The sequence below is a fragment of the Phyllostomus hastatus genome, unplaced genomic scaffold, assembly GCF_019186645.2.
Source record: "Phyllostomus hastatus isolate PE091 unplaced genomic scaffold, TTU_PhHast_1.1 phas_contig_86, whole genome shotgun sequence".
NCBI lineage: Eukaryota > Metazoa > Chordata > Mammalia > Chiroptera > Phyllostomidae > Phyllostomus > Phyllostomus hastatus.
In genome coordinates, this window is record NW_025333977.1 from 22,187,154 (window position 1) to 22,207,632 (window position 20,479).

The 20,479-nt window shown below is 42.9% G+C and overlaps 1 protein-coding gene across 7 annotated transcripts in view; it reads right to left on the reverse strand.

Moving 5' to 3' along the window:
• The window catches only part of TNIK (TRAF2 and NCK interacting kinase), a 346,968-nt gene that overhangs the window by 95,626 nt on the left and 230,863 nt on the right, over positions 1–20,479 (reverse strand). For all 7 annotated transcript variants that reach the window (XM_045851219.1, XM_045851226.1, XM_045851225.1 and 4 more), the window contains exons 8-11: positions 15,912–15,966; positions 13,948–14,026; positions 4,967–5,142; positions 1,463–1,529 (exon numbers count right to left, since the gene is read on the reverse strand). In XM_045851219.1, the coding sequence (XP_045707175.1) occupies positions 1,463–1,529; positions 4,967–5,142; positions 13,948–14,026; positions 15,912–15,966 (377 nt within the window). The remainder of the gene's footprint in view (positions 1–1,462; positions 1,530–4,966; positions 5,143–13,947; positions 14,027–15,911; positions 15,967–20,479) is intronic.

The following is a 20,479-nucleotide window of genomic DNA, read 5'->3' on the forward strand; positions in this document are numbered from 1 at the left end:
TCACGAAGATTAATTAGATGTGTCCATAAAACAGGACTTGGAACATAATCTTCAATGTGCTATAATGACATGTTACAATTATAGAATGTTCAGGCATGGCTCGGTCAGCTCACTAAGTGACTCCTGACATGCAGGCTAGCAAGCATGAGTTAAAACGGGGCTTTTCAGATCTCCAGAGAGTGATCAGAATGACTGACATGACCGTCTGGGTGAGCTTTGGAAAAATAGTGTACAACTTCTTTGAAAGCAGGGCGCTTGGCCCTTCGCTTCCCAAGAATGACCATTTACCATGTCACTACTTGACAGTCACCATATTTATGCAGCTAAGCTGGGGGTGGCCAAGATGTTAAGTATTAGATGGAAGGAAAGAATTATCTCTCAGTCTTTGACCTTGAGAAGTCCTGTGGCAGGTGAACAGAGAAAAACTGGGCAGCTCAGCAAGCTCAGTCTCACTCTGTTCCAGTGGTTCAGTAATAATCCAGCATAGTGGGTCTGAGGTGGCCCCAAAAGGAACCCACCAGCACATTCCAGCAGCAGTGGCTGAGCAGGCCCCTTCCCTGGTCAGGAAGCTGTGCCTCAGCAATGCAGGAACTGCTTCTTCCTCTGGAGCACTGGGCTCCCCTCCTTAAGTGGCTAACAGATAAAGACCCGTATATTTCAGTGACATTTCAACTTGTGCATTTTTCTCAGTGAACCCCTTTTACATGTACAGTGTGCCTGCCATGATGTGTGTGACTGTACCCCTGGATTCCCAAACAGCTGCCAGCTGAATTCTCTCACAAAAGATAATGCTGGCAGTGTGAGCACACCGGCATTAATTATTTATAAACACAGACTAGAAAAAGTCAAAGTCAAAGTCAAGTGAAATTCAAAACATGGAGATGATAATAATAAAGCAGTGCTTGATTCTGGGGTCCAACATGTGACAACAGGAATGGGCATGAAAGTCTCTATTTAGGGTTTGCTTCTGGGGTGTAATTTGATTTCGTGGAAATTGTTTCCTCTTGGATTAGGCTGTGGTGAAAGTACCAAGGCATGTGACAAGGATGGTGGCTGCCCAAATGGGCTTGTCAAAGGTACGGAGTAATGAACTAAATGACTCAAGTTCAAAAACACCACTTAGGTCTCCTGAAAATGACAGTTTTAGATACTTTTAGCCCTGTATTACCCAGATAGTTGCCTCCTGCCCATTCTACACATTACATATGTGAGGAAACAAGGTCTTAGAATAGAGACCATAAATCTTGGGCGACAAGATAAAGGATATGTTGATTTCCACATTTTTGTAAGAGTCTGCCTAGGGAAATTTCCCCAAATTAATGAGCATATTTGTAGGCAATAAATTAAATAAGACCACCATGCTGGATTCTTAAAAATGAACCTATACATCAACAGGAAGTAAATTTCCCACAAGCAGAATTTGGAATGTGAAAATGAGAAGACTTAGCTTCTGCTCTCCTACCTGGGCTCTCCTGAGTCATTCTCCTCCTCTTCTTCCTCACTTCCACTGTACTCGTACTCTGTTTCATCTAGAGAGAGACTCAAGGAAGGTTAGTGCACAAAAAAGACACCACAGCTGTGTAAAGCCCAACCCCCTTGCTTTATATATAAGTGAATTGAGGTCCAGAGTGGTTTACCCTGAACTCCAGGCCTTCTGACTTGAGCTCCAAAAGTTCCCATCAGCTGGATTCAAGTACATGGAAGTAACCACATCTAATACTGTCCCAGCCAGCGCAAGAGCTCTGTCCCTAGTGGTGTTCTTCACACGAAAGTGAAGATGAGGAACGGAAACATCGCCTTTCAGTTTGTGTTAGTTCATAATGTATAGAACCACCTCAGAGAATCTTCGATTGGCTCATTGTTAACTTCTTGACCTTATTAATCATTGTTCAAGTAGGAATTTTAATATGTCTTATATGGACTCCAAATTGCCTTGAGATATCTTGATAAATACCAGAGAGAACCTTTTGACAAAATGTGCTATTAAAAATATAGTTAAATGTGTTTTAATCGACCCAATTTCACTGGGGACATCCATTTAATTCAATAATATGTTAAGCAACTTAACATGCAATAATGAATAAGACTGAGTCTTTGCTTTGGAGGAATCTAATGGGCAAGAGGGACAAGTAACAAATTAGAGTCCCCATGATGAGGAAGAAAGGGAACTAGTCTTTGCTGGGCATCTCCCATGCCAGTCACCATGCTAGATACTACACCTGTATTGTCCCATTTATTCCTTTTAACAATACTTTGAGATAATATCCATTTCTCAAATGAAGATACTGAGATTATAAGTGGTTAAGTAATGTGACCAATGTCATCTCATTCATAAATTTGGGATTTGGATTTAGAATTCAATTCAAAACTTTTCCAATTTTAAAACTAGTGTTCTTTCCAACATATTACATGCTATATAGAGGTACACAAAAACTGCAATGAGATATCTGAGAAAGAAGGAGCTAAGTCTGCTGGGGAAGGGGGACAGCACAATCTCGGAGGGAAAATGATCTGGGCCCTAGAAGGTCAGTGACCCTTTTCCAGGCAGATGGCAGCTGAAAGTGGTGGGAAAAGGGCTTTCTAGGCAATGTAACCACCTGACAGTGGCCAACAGCATCACAGTGCATAGCGTATTCAGGAAACAATGAGCCATCAGTGGCTAGATGTCAGGGTGTGAGAAAAGCAGATGGTGTGCAAAAGGCCAGCAGGTTTGATACGGCTTGCTGATCCTTACATAAACCATGCTGAGAACTTTTCTGTGGGCAGTGGGCTCCTTCGGAGGAACTTTTGATTTTGACTGAGGGAGGGTGATAACACATTACTGTTATCCTTTCATAGCAGTGGGTTAGTAATCACAACTTGGGAGGTATTTGTGCACCCTTAAGGAGCTAAAACTGCAATTTGGTTATATTGTCACCAGGGGCAGCAGATACATGCTGAGGACTACAGCACTTGATCCTTGATCATAAGCTTGAACACACCTTGCCTTCCATACCATTTAGCCATTAAAGGGATAAAAAAAATGAAGCCAAAAGTGTGATGACTTCATGAGTATTTTTTAAAATCACAAGTTAGCTTCACATACTCATATTGAGGCCAGTTATGAAATGTAAAGAACCTTCATAAAGTGTCTCAATATTCTACATTAAAAGTTTAATATTCCAAACTTTCCCGCAATGAATCAACAGAGTTCAAAGTAAAATGCAGAGATTTTATCGGTTAAGGGAAATGACAGCAAGGAAAAAAGCGCCCAATTAATCTAATTATTTTTACTCTCTAGGGTAAAACCTTCATTTATCAGCCTCCTTAATTATAATATTTCTCCAGAATCTGGCTTGATTGCTTTTGTATTACTGGCTTAAATTAGCATGTGTCAACATATTTTAAGGAAAATATATGAGGTAAAAATATCATAAAGCAATGCACATTAAAATTGTTTGATTCTGTGGTGGTTACCAGAAGGGAAGGGGGGTCGGGGGAGGTAAAAGAGGGTTAAGGGGTCAAACGTATCACGATGGAAGGAGACTTGATTTTGGATGGTAAACACGATGCAATATACTGATGATGTGCTACAGAACTGTGTACTTGAAACTAGTATAATCTTATTAACCAATGTCACCCTACTAAATTCAATAAAATTTTAGAAACTGATTCAACCAAAAGCTGGTCTTAGAGCTACTGAGAGTAAAATAGTGTTAAAAGGAACCAATTAAGTCATTTGGTTAAACCGAGCAAACAAAGTGAGATCTCATTTGATCAATGCTCTTTCTTGGGGAACAGACGAAAATGGGCCCTAAATCCCCTCCAACTCAAGTTCCTTAGATGACCATGTAACAGCTGAGTGTACCTACCACCTAAAATGTTACTCTTCTACTTTGCAGAGAAGGAACACATTAAAAATAGTCTGTTTTTTTTTTTTCCATGGGATGGAGAATTCTGACTCACATTGCAGAGTTTGTGCCACCAAAATGTGAAAACAACCCGAGGTTCAAACTTTATCCATTCCTACCAGTCAGGGGCAGAGAGGTCAGAGGTTTTCAGAAAGTAACCCTAGCAGTACTGGAAAATTATAGGTCAACAAAGAATTGTCTAAATAAGAACAGCTAATATTTATCGAGGATGTCCATGTACCAGACATTGTATTAGGAAATGTACATGCACTGTCACATTTAATCTTTGCAACAATGCCAGGCGATCCTAGTTATCACTGTAAACCCAGTCGTTTCTTAAAGATCAGGAAACTGGGCTGAAGCTCAGGTAACTATTAAAGGGTAGAGCTAGCCTTGAACTCAGAATTTGAGTCTGAAAATAAGATTCTGAGCACTTAACCTACTTTATGTACCCATAGTAAATTAAATTTCCTTTTTCAAGAAGGTCACCTTCAATGGCTGCATGTCTGACATACCACCTTAAAATATTCCCTGTAAGATTTCGACTTCACGGAGTGGCCCACGGCCACCATTAGGAAAAAAGCCTGGCAGCCTCTTTTCTTTCACGGAGACTAGAAGAACATTCATTCTGCCTTCCAAATAACTAAATCAGAAATGAGCCTCACAGCACAAAAACCTAAATGTTCAAAACTGCCAGTACAGAAAAATGTCAACTAGATTTTTTTAGGCTGTCTGTCTCCTGTAGAATTTTAGTCTTCAAAACATGAATATTCATTTGAATTAAGAAAACTGCTTGTCATATTAACCTGCTCCATAGCACCACTCAACATGCCTCTTTTTGTTCAGCGACTGGAAAAGGTTGTATTTCTTGTGGTTCTGTTCTCTCACGAAAGATTCCGTCCAGCCGTGGATGAGGTACTTCACTGAGGCCCACAGGCTGACCTTGGAGGCAGCCTCTCACACCAAAGAATAATGCAGGCCCATTTGAAATCCCACGGTCATGTTCAAATACGTCAAGAGCCCAGGACTCACTCCATCTTTTGTTTCCCTTGTTGAAATACAAATGTGCTTCTAACCTTTCTCTCCTCGTTTCTTCTTTGTTCTATCAATATGGTCCTTGAGCTGAATGCGGACCTGTCGTTCATTAGGCTGGTCTCGGATAAATGGATGCTTCATCAGTTGCTCTGTCGCTGGTCGCTGGCTGTGATTCTTTACCAAGCAGCTCTCAATAAATGACTGAAATTTTTTTGACCTGTCAAACAAAAGAGATGAAACACAGACTGAAAGACAGTCCATAGAAAGGCAAACATATTCGTGTGAAATGTTAGAATTAAAAAAAATAAGAGAAAAATAGGTCCGATCGGCCAACATCGAGATCAACCCATCACAAAATAGGTCTAGCCCTTCATTAGGCACAGTGGGTTCCCCGGCATCATCACCACCCACACACAATTCATGCAATCCATGGCAGTGATATATGGGAAAGGAAGTATTTTTCACACAGTTTATACATAATATCTCACAGAAATCCAAAAGAAACTGGAGAAGCAAAAGACCCTGCTGGGAATCATACCTGGAAGTTCTACTGGAATGAGAGAACCATAGCTGGGTCTTAAAGGACGAGGAGGAAATCACTGTGGGGAAAGGACAGCTCAGGGAGGCATAAAATCAGTGAAAAACCACAGCCAGGAGTGAGCTCACTTTATGTCAGGGGGGCACTGAAGTGGGTTTTCTAAATGGCAGCAAATGCAAGCTGGGAAAAGTAAAATCGAGGTAGGGTAGGGGAGTCTATTTGGCAAAAATGAGCAAGATTATTCTATGGAAAAGTGAACTTGACTAAGAAAAAATTGAGGAGGTAATTTCAGAATCACGTTTGAACTTTGCTTTCCAATTCAAAAGGATAGGATGTATGTATGTATTTGCTATCAACTCCAAGGACTTGGAAACTTAACTTTAAGGAAGTAAGTTCCTAACCAGAAGCAAATTATCTCCGTCTAGAAAGGCTATATTTCTTCAAAGATAAACTCCATGCCACAGACGCACGGGATCGGGGAGCTGATGGGAGATACCACGCCAGTGATTAGGGCAGCAAGTACACAGTGTAGTAGAACTCAACGGTGGACTTTAGCTCTGATTCATGAGTTGATCATGCATGTTTTTGCTGAATTTATTACTTTCCCTAATGATAAATAATTAAGCTCATGACTCTACAGCATGCCTTTCTAAGGTGCTCCACAGCCAATCACCCTCTGAGACCTTGGCCAAACCCGTCACCCCCTGCTCAGAGCTGGAGGGTAATCTGTTTTTTGCTCTCTGTCACCCTCTTGTGAAGCACTGTGGAGTTACAGGAGCAGATTCCCGGAGCAAGCCATCCCAAGTTTCGGGGGAGGCGAGGTGCAAGCCTGTGTGTATTTGTGTGTATGTTTACTTAAGGCCTGAAGAGTATCCTCACCACTCAGAATGCAATGGTGAGCGTCTTCTCCAAGATTCAAATGCAAGAGGACATTCGTACATGCACCACTTCAGTCCTGCCAAGGTCAAAGCAGTTTCTCACCTTTTTCCATGTTTTTTTTTTTTAAATAAATTACTTTATTGTTGTTCAATTCCATGTTTTTAAAGTTCCAAATTATTGGTATTTTTTTCCTCCCTACATTTCTAAGCTATGTTCAAGCTTTTAAATTAGTTTACACAGAGATAAGGCAACCTGCTATGCTTGGGGCCACCCCAGGAGGAATCAGGATTGGGCGAGAAACAGCGAGACGGGGATGGACATGCTGCACCTCCCTCCAAGTGCTCCATCCCCAGCTGTTCCCACCACACTGGCGGCAGTCCTTGAGTTCAGGTGTGCTTGAGTCCTATTGGTACGACGAGCACACTGCCTGGTCCTATGTGTTTGCCAAACCTGAATGCATGGAGGGGTAACAGATGAGGGTTCTGGACAAGAGCTGTCACAGGGTCACCTTTAAATCTGTGCTTGCGAGGGACAGAAAGAGGGACTTGGAGAGCAGATATTGTTGGGTCGGCTTTCTCTCTCAGATCCATCAGATAAACATGTGGAGGCACAAATATGATATCACCTACAGACAGACCTTGTGCACAACAAACAAACAAACAAACAAACAAACAAACAAACAAACCCGTAAGGAATAAACTGAAGAGTTTAAAAAATACACAAATTCCACATGGTGCTTCTCTAGGTAGAAAATCCCTATTGCAACAGCATGGATGGAGCTGGAGAACATTATGCTAAGTGAAATCAGCCAGTCAGAGAAAGACAAATACTTACGATCTCACTTATATATGGAGTCTAATGAACAAACTGAACTAACAAGAAAAATGGGGACAGACTCATAGATGGAGAGCAGGATGACAGCTGGTTGGAGGGTGCAGGTGAGGGGGTGGAGGGGTGGAGCAAAAATGGAAAAGGACTCATGGATGTGGACAACCATGTGGTGATTGCTGGGGGGAGGGGGAGGGTACAAGGGGACTAAATGGTAATGGGAAAAATATACAATTAGGATTAAATTTTAGAAAACAAAAAAAGAGAGAATCCCTATTAGAAAGATGAAAACAAACAAATTCAGACAGAAAACCATTAAATATTCATGAAGAATGCAAATGGACATTTTCTTTTTTCTGCTTGCAACTAGAAGGAAGTGCTCATTTTTTATAAAGTGGTAGGCCATTCATTAGAGGATGATAAATAAATCACATCCAATTTAAAAATGAGATCCAGACTTAATAGACTGTCCCTTTCATTCCCCAATACTGACACCTCAAAAAAGTCAGAAACATCTCCAGGATGAGAATGTGTTCAAGAAGTTCCATGGAACCAGCCTGGTGCAGGGTCATTCTCCTAGAATCTCTCCTGGTGGGAAAGAACCTCAAGGAATATTCAAGCATGGGCCCAAAGGGCGGGCCAAGGATGCACTACCACAAAGCTGGAAATGTATTCCACATCTTCAAATGGTCCTGCGTTTGAAGAGAAAATGATGCTTACTTCAAAGAGATTCATGGTCTCTTATTTAAATTAGTGTGACCAAAGAATCAATATACTTAATTACACACTTAATTAAAACTAAAAACACTTCACTTATGCTGAATACCACCTGGCTGTTTGCTGAGTGGTCTTAAGGGTTTAAAGTACATTCACATGACTTTATTGTTAGAATCTCTGCTGCTAGTGCTTTAATTCTGTCTTTTTTTTTTTTTTTTAAAGAAATGCCCAAGATTAGTAATACTAATTTCCTCAGGGTTGGCATGGAGAGAGAGACATTAATGATTGGTGCATATAGTCTGAGACACTGGTTCTTTTAATACCAATGTCACTGAACACTTCATCCTCCCAGTTTTTCCTGATTATGTATTAAATTGTGTTAAAGGAATTAAACATGCCCAAAAGAGTATTACATTAATCATTACAACCAGCCAGGCTGAAAGTTGTTGGTAATCACAGGACTGACTCCCTAAAGGCAATTTGACCTTTAAAATTTGTTTTTGCTCCAGAACTATTCTGTTTTCCTCCATTGGCCTCCATCACTTACTGTGTGATTTTGGACAAATTGCTTAACTTCTCTGTGCCTCAGGTCCCCTGGCTGCAAATGGGGATGTTATTAAATACTTTTCTCAAAAGGCTGTTGTGATAATTAAATGAGTTAACTCATGTAAAATGCTTACAATAGTGCCTGTTACATGTATGTACATGCATTTACACACATAAATGCTATAGGTGCATTTGCTGTTATTGGTTATTATTATGACTATGATGATGACAGTGTCCCTGCAACCTCTAGCTATTACTGGGCTTAAAGAACAAGAGTGTCTGTCTTTAGGACTAGAGATTTAGAGACAGTACCCCCCCCATTTCTGTTGAGCTGAATAGTAGGGCTCTTTAAGGGAAGTATTTTGCATATATTTGGATTAGACATGCTAGCGAGAAGAGTCAACAGGACTGTTATCTCCAAAGAGACTGCAGAAAAGGTTAATTGAGAAAGTTCATGTAGCAACTTTTGTTTTGATTTGATAAAGTCCAAAGTCACACTATTACTAGCAAATTCAGTCTATTTGAAGTATTTTATGAATTTGCTATTATCACTCTACTACTTAGAACACACACACAAGTGGCTCTGTCATTTCCTAAAACAAAAGTGCCTGGTGGCCCACCAGGAATCAGAACTGGTGTTTCATAAAATAAGAGGAGACACTGTAAGCTCTGGAGTGAAAGCAGAAGGCTGGGGGGGTGGGTTCCAGACTGGCTCTCCCAGGGATGAGCCTGGGGCCCCAGACAAGCCACTTAACGTCACCAGGCCTTGCAGTCTTCAGCCAAAGCCCAAGTGGGAATCTTTGCATCTTTCTGGTGATAACAAATTATGATTCTTCTAACAATGTCCATTGAGCACTGCTTTGCCCATGTGAAACCTTTGCATTCAAAGGGCACATGAAAAGAACAAGACCAACCATCTTTTACGGGAACGAAGTCATCTCCACCTTCCTCCAGAAACCCCTGGAAGGAAACTACAGCACTGAGTATGTGTGCCAGGGCAGGGGTGCGGGCGCACATGGTGGGCAGAGAATGGGAGAGGACATCTTTGTAGGAGATGGCTGACCCACCTGGGTTGGCTCCAACCACACAGAGAGAGACGGGAGGAGGACATGTGAGCCCCAAATCACTGTCCATTTGCTGGGGGGTCATGGAGACAGAGGGTGAGGACATCCTCGCTCTCCTCTACTCAACCAGGAGAACGACGTCCCAAATGACTGAGCCAGCCGAACCCTGAATGGAGACCCTGACTGCATGACTTCCTGAGCTCTACGGCACAGGCGGCAAACACACGGCCCAAGGGCTGAATCCGGCCCTCCACCTTGTTTTATCCGGCCTGGTACCTTGTTTCTACCTGGCGGCAGCGCTGAGCTCTTGCTTAACTATTAAGGAGTAGTTACATTTATACAGTCCTAAAATTACATTCAGCCCTTTGAAGGCAACTGCGAGGCTGATGAGGCCCCCGGTGAAAATGAGTTTGACACCCCTGTTAAGGTTTCTCCTCCTTACGTTGCTGGGGGAAGGAAGGGCCAGGTTCCTGCGAGGAGGGATGCTTTCCTTGTTTTTACAGTGCAAGGGGCAAAAGCAGTGCTACTGCCTTTCTTTCCCCAATAGTAAGGTGCGAGGAAAAAATGTGCAACTTAGAGACTGGTGGAGCTCATTCTCTACCACTTTAACCTTGAAATTAAGAGTGGTACAGTAGAAGGAATGTGGGTTACAAACTTGGGAAACTAAAAGATTGTATACCCTTGTGCAAGGAGCATGACCTACCTGAGCCTGTCTCTGATCAATAAAATGAGGACTCAGAGCATTTGCCTGGCAAGGCAGTGACTAAGATGAAATATGTATCTTATTTTTTCATACACGTACATTATTGAGTCTATAACATACGTATTTCTTATATGCCTTGCATGTTGCAGATTCAGCTATGTTAGTTGGAAATGACCTTGACATAATGAAGAGTTCATGGCCAATCTCTACCACAATGGTGCCCCCATTTGGTAATACGTTCACATTACACTGAGAACAGTGTACTTCCTCTGATAACTCATTTAGGCAGAGAACAGCTGTATATAAAAGAACATTTTGGAGTTTTGTTTCTCTTGATGTGGCATGGAGGTTCCTTCTCTTAAAAAATTAAAGGAAAATAAACAAAATACTTCCTTTCCTCCCAAACCCTAGAGCACGTTAAAGCACACCCCATTTTAAATCCCTGTGGACCTGAATCTTCAAGACAAGAGTACAGCAGCCCTTGAACAACACCATTTTGAACTGTGTCGGTCCACTTATATGTGAATTTTTTTCAATAAATATGAAGCTGGCTCTCCATATACCCGAGTTTTGCATCTGAGGATTCAACCAATAGTTGGTATGGAGGGCTGATTGTATGCCTTAGTCTGTGCCACTTTATATAGGGACTTGAGCATTTGCGGGTCCTAGAACCAATCCCTCAAGGATATAAAGGAACAACTGTAGTTAAGTTTTTAGGGGAGTCAAAAGTTTTATTTGGATCGACTGCACAGGGGTCAGCACCCCTGACCATGGTACAAGGGTCAACTGGACTCTGAAGTTCTCAAGTATTTTCACTTAGAAACTGGAACTCTATCAGGGAAAGCGGGAGCCTCCCCGCGTGCCCTGTGGCTAGAGCTGCACACCACCTCATCAAGGCCAGGCTCTGAGGGCCAGAGAGTGCTTCTCCAGGGCTGCTGTTTCCCTGCTCACTAGCAAATGGCCGAGCTACCTTTCCTCTCCCTGTCCAATGGTGTGCACTTGTGCTCCTCACTGGCCTTCCCTCCCAGTCATGGAGGGCCAAGAAAGGGGGCCGGGTGACATGAAACTGGCCTGGCCTCCTCACTGTTCCTGGACTGACTAGCTCCCTGTGGCATTATCAAAATTGTCATTGTCTGAGGTTTGAAGCAGAACAGACAGACTGTATGTTCCACAAAGTCTGTATTTCTCAAACAAGGTCAATGCTGGGTTGATTTTTTTGGAACAATGAAAACTAAGACCACAGTACAGGAGCCATTCGCTCACTCTTCTGAGGGGCCAGACAGGCCCCTTGAAGGGCAGTGCAGGCCAGGTTAAGAGAAAACAGGACAAGCGCAGTGATCAACTGACTCCAGCTTCTGAGCTAGTGAGAGGTGGCTTTTGGGGCAGTAGGACAATCTCTTACCCCATAGGGCAGAGGGGCTCTTGGCAGGGTAGCACTGCAGCACCTTTGCACACAAGGCCAGACATCTAAATGTTATGCTCCATCACCAGATTTGTAACACTTGGTGATTAATACAAATATTTCTGAAACATGGTGTGGCTGCTCCAACAAAACCTACGTGCAGATGGCTCACTGGTCCTCCATGGGAGAGCTGGAAACATCTGTCCAGTGGCAGTGCAGGGAGACTAGAAGTGAACAGGGTGAGTGAAGTCCACTGTGTACAGCAGGCCCCTTGGGGAGGCTGGGAGTGAAGGACAAGCAGAAACCTAGTGCCACTGAGCTGCCTCCTCTCCCTGGGAGCCTGTTGCAGGGAGAAAGAAGGAAGCAGGGCCTGGGTACCCTGGCGATCACATGCTGTGCTGGTGCCCAATGGAAGGCTGTTGCTGGGGAGAGAATGGTCCTCTCACACCACAGTGACCCTCTAGAGAGAGAGGCAGGAGCGGAGAATGCTCTGCCTCCTTGTTACCAATAGCAACTCTCACTCTCTCTTCCTGCAGCCTTGGCAACTCCAGGGCTGTCATCCCTTCTGGCTGTCTCCTTCCCTTTCTTGGTGCCTCCCTCTTGTTCCACTGGAGTTGCTCTGCTGTTCCCAGATGACTGGTATTAACCAAGACTGTTCTCCACATAGGAGTGTGAAACTGTGAGTGGGTAGGTGAGAAACAGCAGGGCTCCAGTCAAATGCCTGATCATGAAGTGTCACAACAGGGGGCAAGAGTATCTGTCCCTTTATGCTCTAACTGCCCAGAATATGTCTCTAGAAAAGGATAGGAGGTCACAGGAGGTCCACAAATTGGCCCAGTGCCAGGGGAATCAGAGGTTCAAGAATGCAGCAGGAAGGATACACCGAGGCCACCAGGGTAAAAGGTGGGAGCGATGCATTTTTGTTACAGACTGATTAGGTACATAGACCTGATATAAGTGCAACATGCCAGAAGTCCAACTTCTGGCCTGACCTGTCAAACTCTGTTTCCCAAACTTCAAGCAATCATACACTAATGACATAATTTTTCACCAAACCCTTCCACCACTCATCCTAGAATTCATTTAGTATTTTTCTCTAAGTCACTTTTTCATGTGAATAACTTTGTTAAATGGGAAGGCTATATTGCTATTCAAAATAAGAAGCCAATATCGCCTGTCATGAAGAGAAAGCAATAGAACACCAAAAATTACCAATGTTCATGCACAGACCCATGAAATCATCTCACATACTACCAGGCGTGTGTAAGCACTTAGAGAGAATTACTGCCTTAAAAAGTAGAAGTCAGCCAGCCTAACTCTCTGAACTACTGCCTGCTACTCTGAGACATTCTGTGCTGCCAGAAAAGAGATTACCTGGGTTCCACCATCCATTTTTTTAAAAGATTTTATTTATTTATTTTTAGAGAGGGAAGGGAGGGAGAAAAAGAGAGAGAGAGAGAGAGAGAGAGAGAGAAACCTCAATGTGCAGTTGCTGGGGGCCATGGCCTGCAACCCAGGCATGTGCCCTGACTGGGAATCGAACCTGTGATGCTTTGGTTCACAGCCCATGCTCAATCCACTGAGCTACGCCAGCCAGGGCCTACCATCCATTTTAGCTAAGAGCTCCTTACCTTAACAGTATGGGGTAAAGACTTGCTGTACAAATACAGGAGTCCCCCCTTATCCATGGGGGAATGTTCTGAGACCCCTAGTGGATGCTTGAACACACAGACAGTACAGAACCCTGGAGAGATTAAGTTCTTTCCTGTACATACATGTATGCCAATGATAAAGTTTAACTTATAAATTACGTACAGTAAGAGATTAATAACAGTAACTAATAATGAAATAGAACAATTATAACAATAACTGCAATGAAAGTTATGTGACTGTATCTCTCAAAATATCTTACTGTCAAGCACTCACTTTTCTTCTTCGTAACACAATGGGAGAGGATACAGTCCTATATGATGAGATGGAGTGAGGCGAACGATGTAGGCGTCATGACGCAACGCCAGGCTACAGAGGATCGCCTGCTTCTGGGGCTTCTGGGTCATTAGGCCATGACAATGTCAATGGTTGGGGAGATTTAACACTTTTGCCAGCAGCTGACCACGAGTAACTGAAACCTCGGAAAGGGAATCCACGGACAAGGGGGAACTGCCGTAGTAACTCAATGCGTATTTGATTCAGTAAGATGTTCGACTCATATGTCAAGTCACTCACCAAGTCTTAGTGTACACAGTCTAATTCTGTCAGCAGGACCTCAGTATTTGAGTTAATCTAAAAAAGAATATCAGGAAAACCCGCCCTTGGATCTGTAAAACACTGAAGCCCAAACTCACCACTTCTTAGACTTCAGCCGAGGCGCTGGGTTCCGGGGGATGAGGAAGAGGGCTCTCATTGGGTGCATGTCACAGAGAGCTGCAAGAGACCAAAACAGGGGCCAGCTCCAGTGAGGAGGCCAAACTCACGCCAAGTTCACCCTCGCTGTGCGGCCAAGGCTGCCAAGTGGCTCCCTGAGTCCACGCATGACCAGTGAGCGGAGTCAGAAGAGCACAAAGCTTCCATCTGGTGAGCGCTGAAAGAGCTGATGTCTCATTACAGGAGTCTCTTAAAATACAACACATTTCAGCTAGAGAATAGCATCTCTACTTTGACTTTATAATTAAGTAAACAAAGTTAAAGGGTCAACGAGGTTTGCTTTGCTATAAATAAGCATCTAAGATTCCAAGTAAACAATATCAAGATAACCACTCAATGGAAATGGGAAGTTATTTTAGTTAGTAAAGCTAAGTGTTAAGAATAAAGGATTTTTTATAATCTATGGCATGCTTCTTATACATTCTCATCCAGATGCAATGTTATCTACATAGATTTTGAGTATAAAAGACTACACCAGACACCGTTCTCTGCATTTCCAAATATCCTTAAGGACTTTCCGGGTTTTCCGATGGGCTTTTGTTTTGTTTCATTCCCTGGCCCCAGGTAGACCAGAGGATTAAGGCAAACGAAGTCTGGCAGGAAAATTTTAAAACTATCTCAACTTCTAAACATGATATCATTGTTTATAGTGAAAGCACTCAAACTTTCTTGTTTTAATCAAAGTTATCTCACTAGTTTACTTTTCAAATATCTGGGAGTATCTTTTCCTTTGTGCCTAGAAGAACAATCTAATCTCCCTAAAAGCTGAAGAATTCTGTGGGTTGAAACTTATTTTTAGCCTCTGCAACTACTCATCAAGAACGATAATATGGTTTAAAGACTGTAATATATTATTTTTATGACTCATAAATGCCTATTAGCATTGTGGATGAGGGGAAATTTGTCAACACAGACTCCAAATCAATCATGCTACAGATGAATTCTACCAACTGTAGAGTGAGAAATAAGAAAACTATAACGATTTGAAGGTTAAAAAGCATCCTACGAGCATAACAACCCGTCATGCAAATAAGGGGCCTCTGAAGAGCAGGTGCCAAGGTGTTTTTAAATGTCAGAAGTGGAAATTTCTGCCTCAAAGGAAGCAGAGAGGGAGCCAGAGCAGGCAGAAGTGTGCTAGACTGTCCTACAGTCTAAGGAAACTCAGGAATAAAATGGAGGAGAGAGTTGCCTGCAGAGGAAGGAGGCCTGTGTCTTCCAGGATAGACTCTGCTGCCTTATGTCCCTGTCACGCTTGGTCACTGATGGGGAGTAGTCCCTGGCAGGTGCGGTCTTATTGCCACGGCGGCAGCTAGGCCCTTGGTCAGTGGCCTGGCCACCCAGGCCTGCCTGGTACAGGTGCTGCGCAGGGCCAATATTTCAGATCTCAAGGAATCTGAGAGCTTCTCCAGAGAGCCAGAGCCCGGGCCATGCAGCCTGGACTATGGAGGGAAATCTAAAAGTCTAAACATCAGTGTTTCGATATGAGTGAATGCAGCTGAGTGTAAGTGTTTCTGTGACTCACGCACTAAAAATCAGCTTTGAATTTTTGTTGGAGTTTATGGTCTTAGTGGTGTACCTCAGTTTTATGGTAGGTAGATGAAGGGTAGTTCAATAATCGACTACACACTGAATCTGTAAAATAAATAAGTCTCCCCAAAGTTTGCCTCCCTTTTCTTTTTTTTCCATCATCAATTTAAGATCCTCACACCACTTGGAAATGAATGGATTCCTGGTTGACTTAAGGACTCTGCTTTCTAAATATGCCAGCTCGATTCCACGCAGGGCTTAGCGTAGCAGAAGTAAAGCTACCGCGGCTCCTGGCAAGGAAGCTTCAGTACCTGCAGAGCAGACCAGCGACAGAGTTCACCCTCAGGAAGGTACTTACGGGGAGCACCTTCTGCCATCTCGATAGCGGTGATTCCCAGGGACCACAAGTCACTCTGGAAGAGAAGGAAGGCACAGACACAGGCGTAAATGCAGCGAACAAAGGATAACTTTGTTAAGCCTGGTAATTGCTTCAGAACTGCCTGTGGGAAAGACAGTCAGTTGCCTCTTTACAAACTTATTTCAGCCGCGAAGCTTACAAGTGGGAACCTCGTTCATTTTCATTGACAATACCTTTCATGGTGCCTGACACATAGTGAGTTTTCAATAAATGTATGAAAAATGAATATATGGTTAAAAAATTAATTTATCACTACTTTGGATGGTGAACACACAATACAATTTATCGATGATGTATTATAGAATTGTACACCTGAAACCTATATAATTTTATTAACAAATGCCACCCCAATAAATTCAATAAAAATTAATTTATCACTAACATTTATCTATTGCTTGAACCATATGAAACTGCTGCTATTTGACTGTTTTCATGCTGTTATTGAGGTATAACTCTCATTTAATTAACTACCTATGTGTAAAGTATACCATTTGAAGAGGTTTGACATACATATACACTGGTGAAACCATCACTACAATCAAGATAATACACATCACCATCATCCCACAAAGGTCCCACTTGTCCCTTTGTAGTATCTTCTTTCTGCCCTGCTTGTCTCCAAACCCCAGGTGCTAATCCAAGAGAACCACTCATCTACTTTCTGTCACTATGGATTAGTTTGCATCTTGTAAAGTTTTATATAAATGAAGTCATCTGGTTTCTTTTATTTAGCATAATGCATTTAAGGTCCATCCACATCCTAGTGTGCATTAATACTTCATTCCTCTTTATTGCTGAGTGGTGTCCCATTGCAAGGATATGCTGCAGCTTATCCACTCACTTGTTGGTGGACATTTGGACGGTTTCCATTCTGAGCTGCTATATTCGTTGTAAGTCTTTGTATGAATGTCTGCTTTTACTATTTTTTTTTTTAAGTAACTACCCAGGCATGGAATGGCTGGCTCACTAGTTGATGCATACAAGGGGGGGCAGGCAAAAGTAGATTTACAGTACTGTGAGTATGCAAAACAGAGTTTATTCTTGTATTATTATTTATTTATCATTGTACTACTTTACTCACGAATAACTGTAAACCTATTTTTGCCCAACCCTGTATTTAGAGGCAAATTTTTTTAACATAGAAAACTGACAATTTCATGTGATTTACCCAAAACAGGGCAACTCTTGGATGGCGGTGCTTGCTGAGGCATTTCCACTGCCTAGAGCTGAGCCAGGCACAGCTGTAGGTGCATCGTGTATCTCTTGAATGAATGAACAATGTACATAGACTAATATGTAAATAGAGATTTATACCCTTATATTCATTCTTACTATACTCAGACTGATTCTGATGTTCTTACCAGAGTTTTCTAGGGTAGCCCCTCACCTGTACCTGTGCAATCTCCATCTTTATGACAGGTTTCTTCCCCACCTGGTGTCTATGGCTCAGTAGCCTCTAAATATTGCACAGGAGGGAGTAACTCAAGAGATGGGGAAAACCAGATTAGGAAACCCCAAAAAGATGCTCATTACTTCAGCTACCCAATAAGTGGCACAATGTGGGATTTGTTTCAATGGCCCACAATCCTGATGAAGACTCTCCCCTCTCACTTTAAACGTAGCCTGAATTTTGGATGCTATTCCCAATTTGCACCCGTAACCTCACTCAAACTATACAGAGATCAGAGTTAAATTAAGTTTCCTTGCAATTCCCATCAAACAAATGTCAAGGCCACATGAAGAACAGACATCCCTGGCAGAGAACTATGCAATCCATGCTGAGTTGTTCCCTAGAACTAAATTTCTCAGTATCCTGTGAGTGATACCCATTCCTTTTGGGTATTTGGACAGAGGCCCGTACAATGTGGAGGGAGCTTACTAGGGGGTCTAGCCTCTTGTCTAACATACAATCACCTTAGAGCAGGTGGCTGGGGCACACACTACTTTAGGACCCAGGGGGGAATTCTTTAATTCATGAGCCTGTCAACCTGTTCACATAAATGTTGCAAGTTCTCAGTTCGACTGGGGATAATGCACCTGCATAGTACACTGTTCTCTGATTCCAAGTAACTTCTTTGCATGGAACACAACTCAGAAAGGCAACTCTTGTCCTTTGTCTTTGTTATATTTCAAGATGCATTCCAAGTTGTCATTAAACACACACTCATACTCAGACACACAGTTGGCATGGCCCAGCAAGTCACTGAGTTTTTCTATGGTCTCCTGGCCTTGCTTACTTAGTTAGGATCCTTCCGGAGCCTAAGGGAAGGGCCTGGTCTTCCTATTATAGGTTGGCTCAGGAGCAGTAACTGGTAAAGATAAAAACACAGCTCCCTTGAACTGGAGGTTTTATGGTTGATTGATACAGACAACATTTTGGGAACATGAAACAATGAGTCACTCACTGTGCAGGAGGCATTAAACAGGAAGCACAGCAAGAGCAGCTTGGAAATGGTAGGTTGTGCTGCTGTGGTAACATTCTAGTATCTCCAGGCCTTGACAGCTCTGCTGTCATTTCCCCAGGTGGTGTCTATGTCTCAGTAGCCTCCAAATATTGCACAGGAGGGAGCAACTCAAGAGATGAGGAAAACCAGATTAGGAAACCCCACAAAGATGCTCATTACTTCAGCTACCCAACTCCTGGCAGGCTTGTGGCAGGCTACCCAACTCCTGGGTAGCTGAAGTAATGAGCATCTCAAACCATCCCTAGGAGTTGAGTGGTTCTGTACTATGAAATGAGATGCAAAGATGGAGGTAAATCTGCCTATACAACCCTAACCACCAAAGCAGGGTTGAATTCAAATGGCCTTCAAGTCCAGGAAGCTTGATCCAGTTGCATTTGAAAGGAAATAATGGCTCTGTGGTGATAAGGCACCAGGCTGGTTTTCAGATGGGGGAAGAAAACACTCAGGAAACTCAGGCCAACTTCTGCTTTGGATCTTTGCTCTAGCCATTCCCTTGTCTGCAGCAACAGCTCCCATAATGTGCTCCCCATGAGGATGCCTGCGTCTCTCCTGAGCATGGTCAGTCTCCCCCTTTCCCACCTTTGTCCTGCAGAAAACCAATATCCTTCTAAACAACTGTGTAACTTACTCATCACAAATTTGTTGTATTTTGTGTTTACTGTTTGCACCCCTTGCCGCCAACACACACACACACACACACACACACACACACACGAGGTCCATGAGGGCAGGCATCTTTGCTTGGTTGGCTGGTGTACTCCAAGTACCTCACACAGTGCCTAGCACATAGTAGGCACTTAATAAGTATTTGTTAAATAAGTAAACAAATGAAAGGTCCATAAGAGACAGGAGCAAAACCTAAGTGTTCTAAGGCTATTAAATGCCTAGTACAGCACCCAGTCCAGCGATTTTTCAACCTTTTTCATCTCATGGCACACATAAACTAGGTATTAAAATTCTGCAGCACACCAAAAAATACATGAATTTTTTGCTGATCCGACAAAAAAAGTATAACTTTGATTCACTCACACCAGATGGCTATTTTTGTGTTGGCTGTTGTCATTTTTTAATTTAAAGAATCTAAGGGAAAAGAGGTCAGTGCCCCTGACTCAGGTATTGAATATTTTAAAAACTCTTATGGCACACCAGTTAAAAATAGATGATCTAGTCTAATCTTTCATTTCACAGGCGGGGAGAAATGACTTACCCAAGATCACAGAGTCACTCAGCTCCCAGTTTTGAACAGAGCTGGGTGTCCCACCTCCCAGGCCAGTTCTCTGTTACCTGTCACCACAGCAGAAGGATTCGACTACTCGCATTAAAAAAAAATAACATATCTGGGTCCATACAATAAGATAGATTCTTACTTTGTCTACATATACCTGAAGGTGCTGAGACTCTGCGAAGCACCCCATGAACCACTGTGAGGACACGGGCCTCAACTTCTGAGAGGTGGCATGAAGAGTCTTCTGAGTCGGACAGACCTGGATGCAAATCTAGGCTCCTGAAAGCATGTTCGGCCCTGAGCTTCCGGACTTGCACCACAGATTTGGTGACATGTCTACACACAGGCAGGCTGCCCAGCACAGAATCTGGCACAGTGGCCTTGAGCATATTAATTTCTTTCTCTGCTACTGTTAGGTGAGACTGCCTTTGCCTGTCTCACTCACCTAACTGGTTGTGGCAGACACTGTTTGTTGGCTAACCCAACGGACATCTTGAAACTCCATTTCCTTCGCTGCCTCCCTTGAAGAGTAGAGGCAAGCCAAATGTGTTTGTCCAGACTTCCTTACAGCTAAGGATGACAATTAAGAATGTGACATAGTTGTGGCCAATGAGACACAGACAAGCATCTTCTGGGAGCTTCTGAGAAAGCTTTTACTTTTCCTGAAATAAGTGACAAATATAGCTGGTGTCTTGACAACTCTTCCCCACTTCTTAGTGCCTTGAAGAAAAACATGCTGTTTGGATCCACAGCATCCATCTTGCAAACAAGAGGCAATACTGCAACCGATGAATGATGACAAGGCAGAAAGGTAGAAG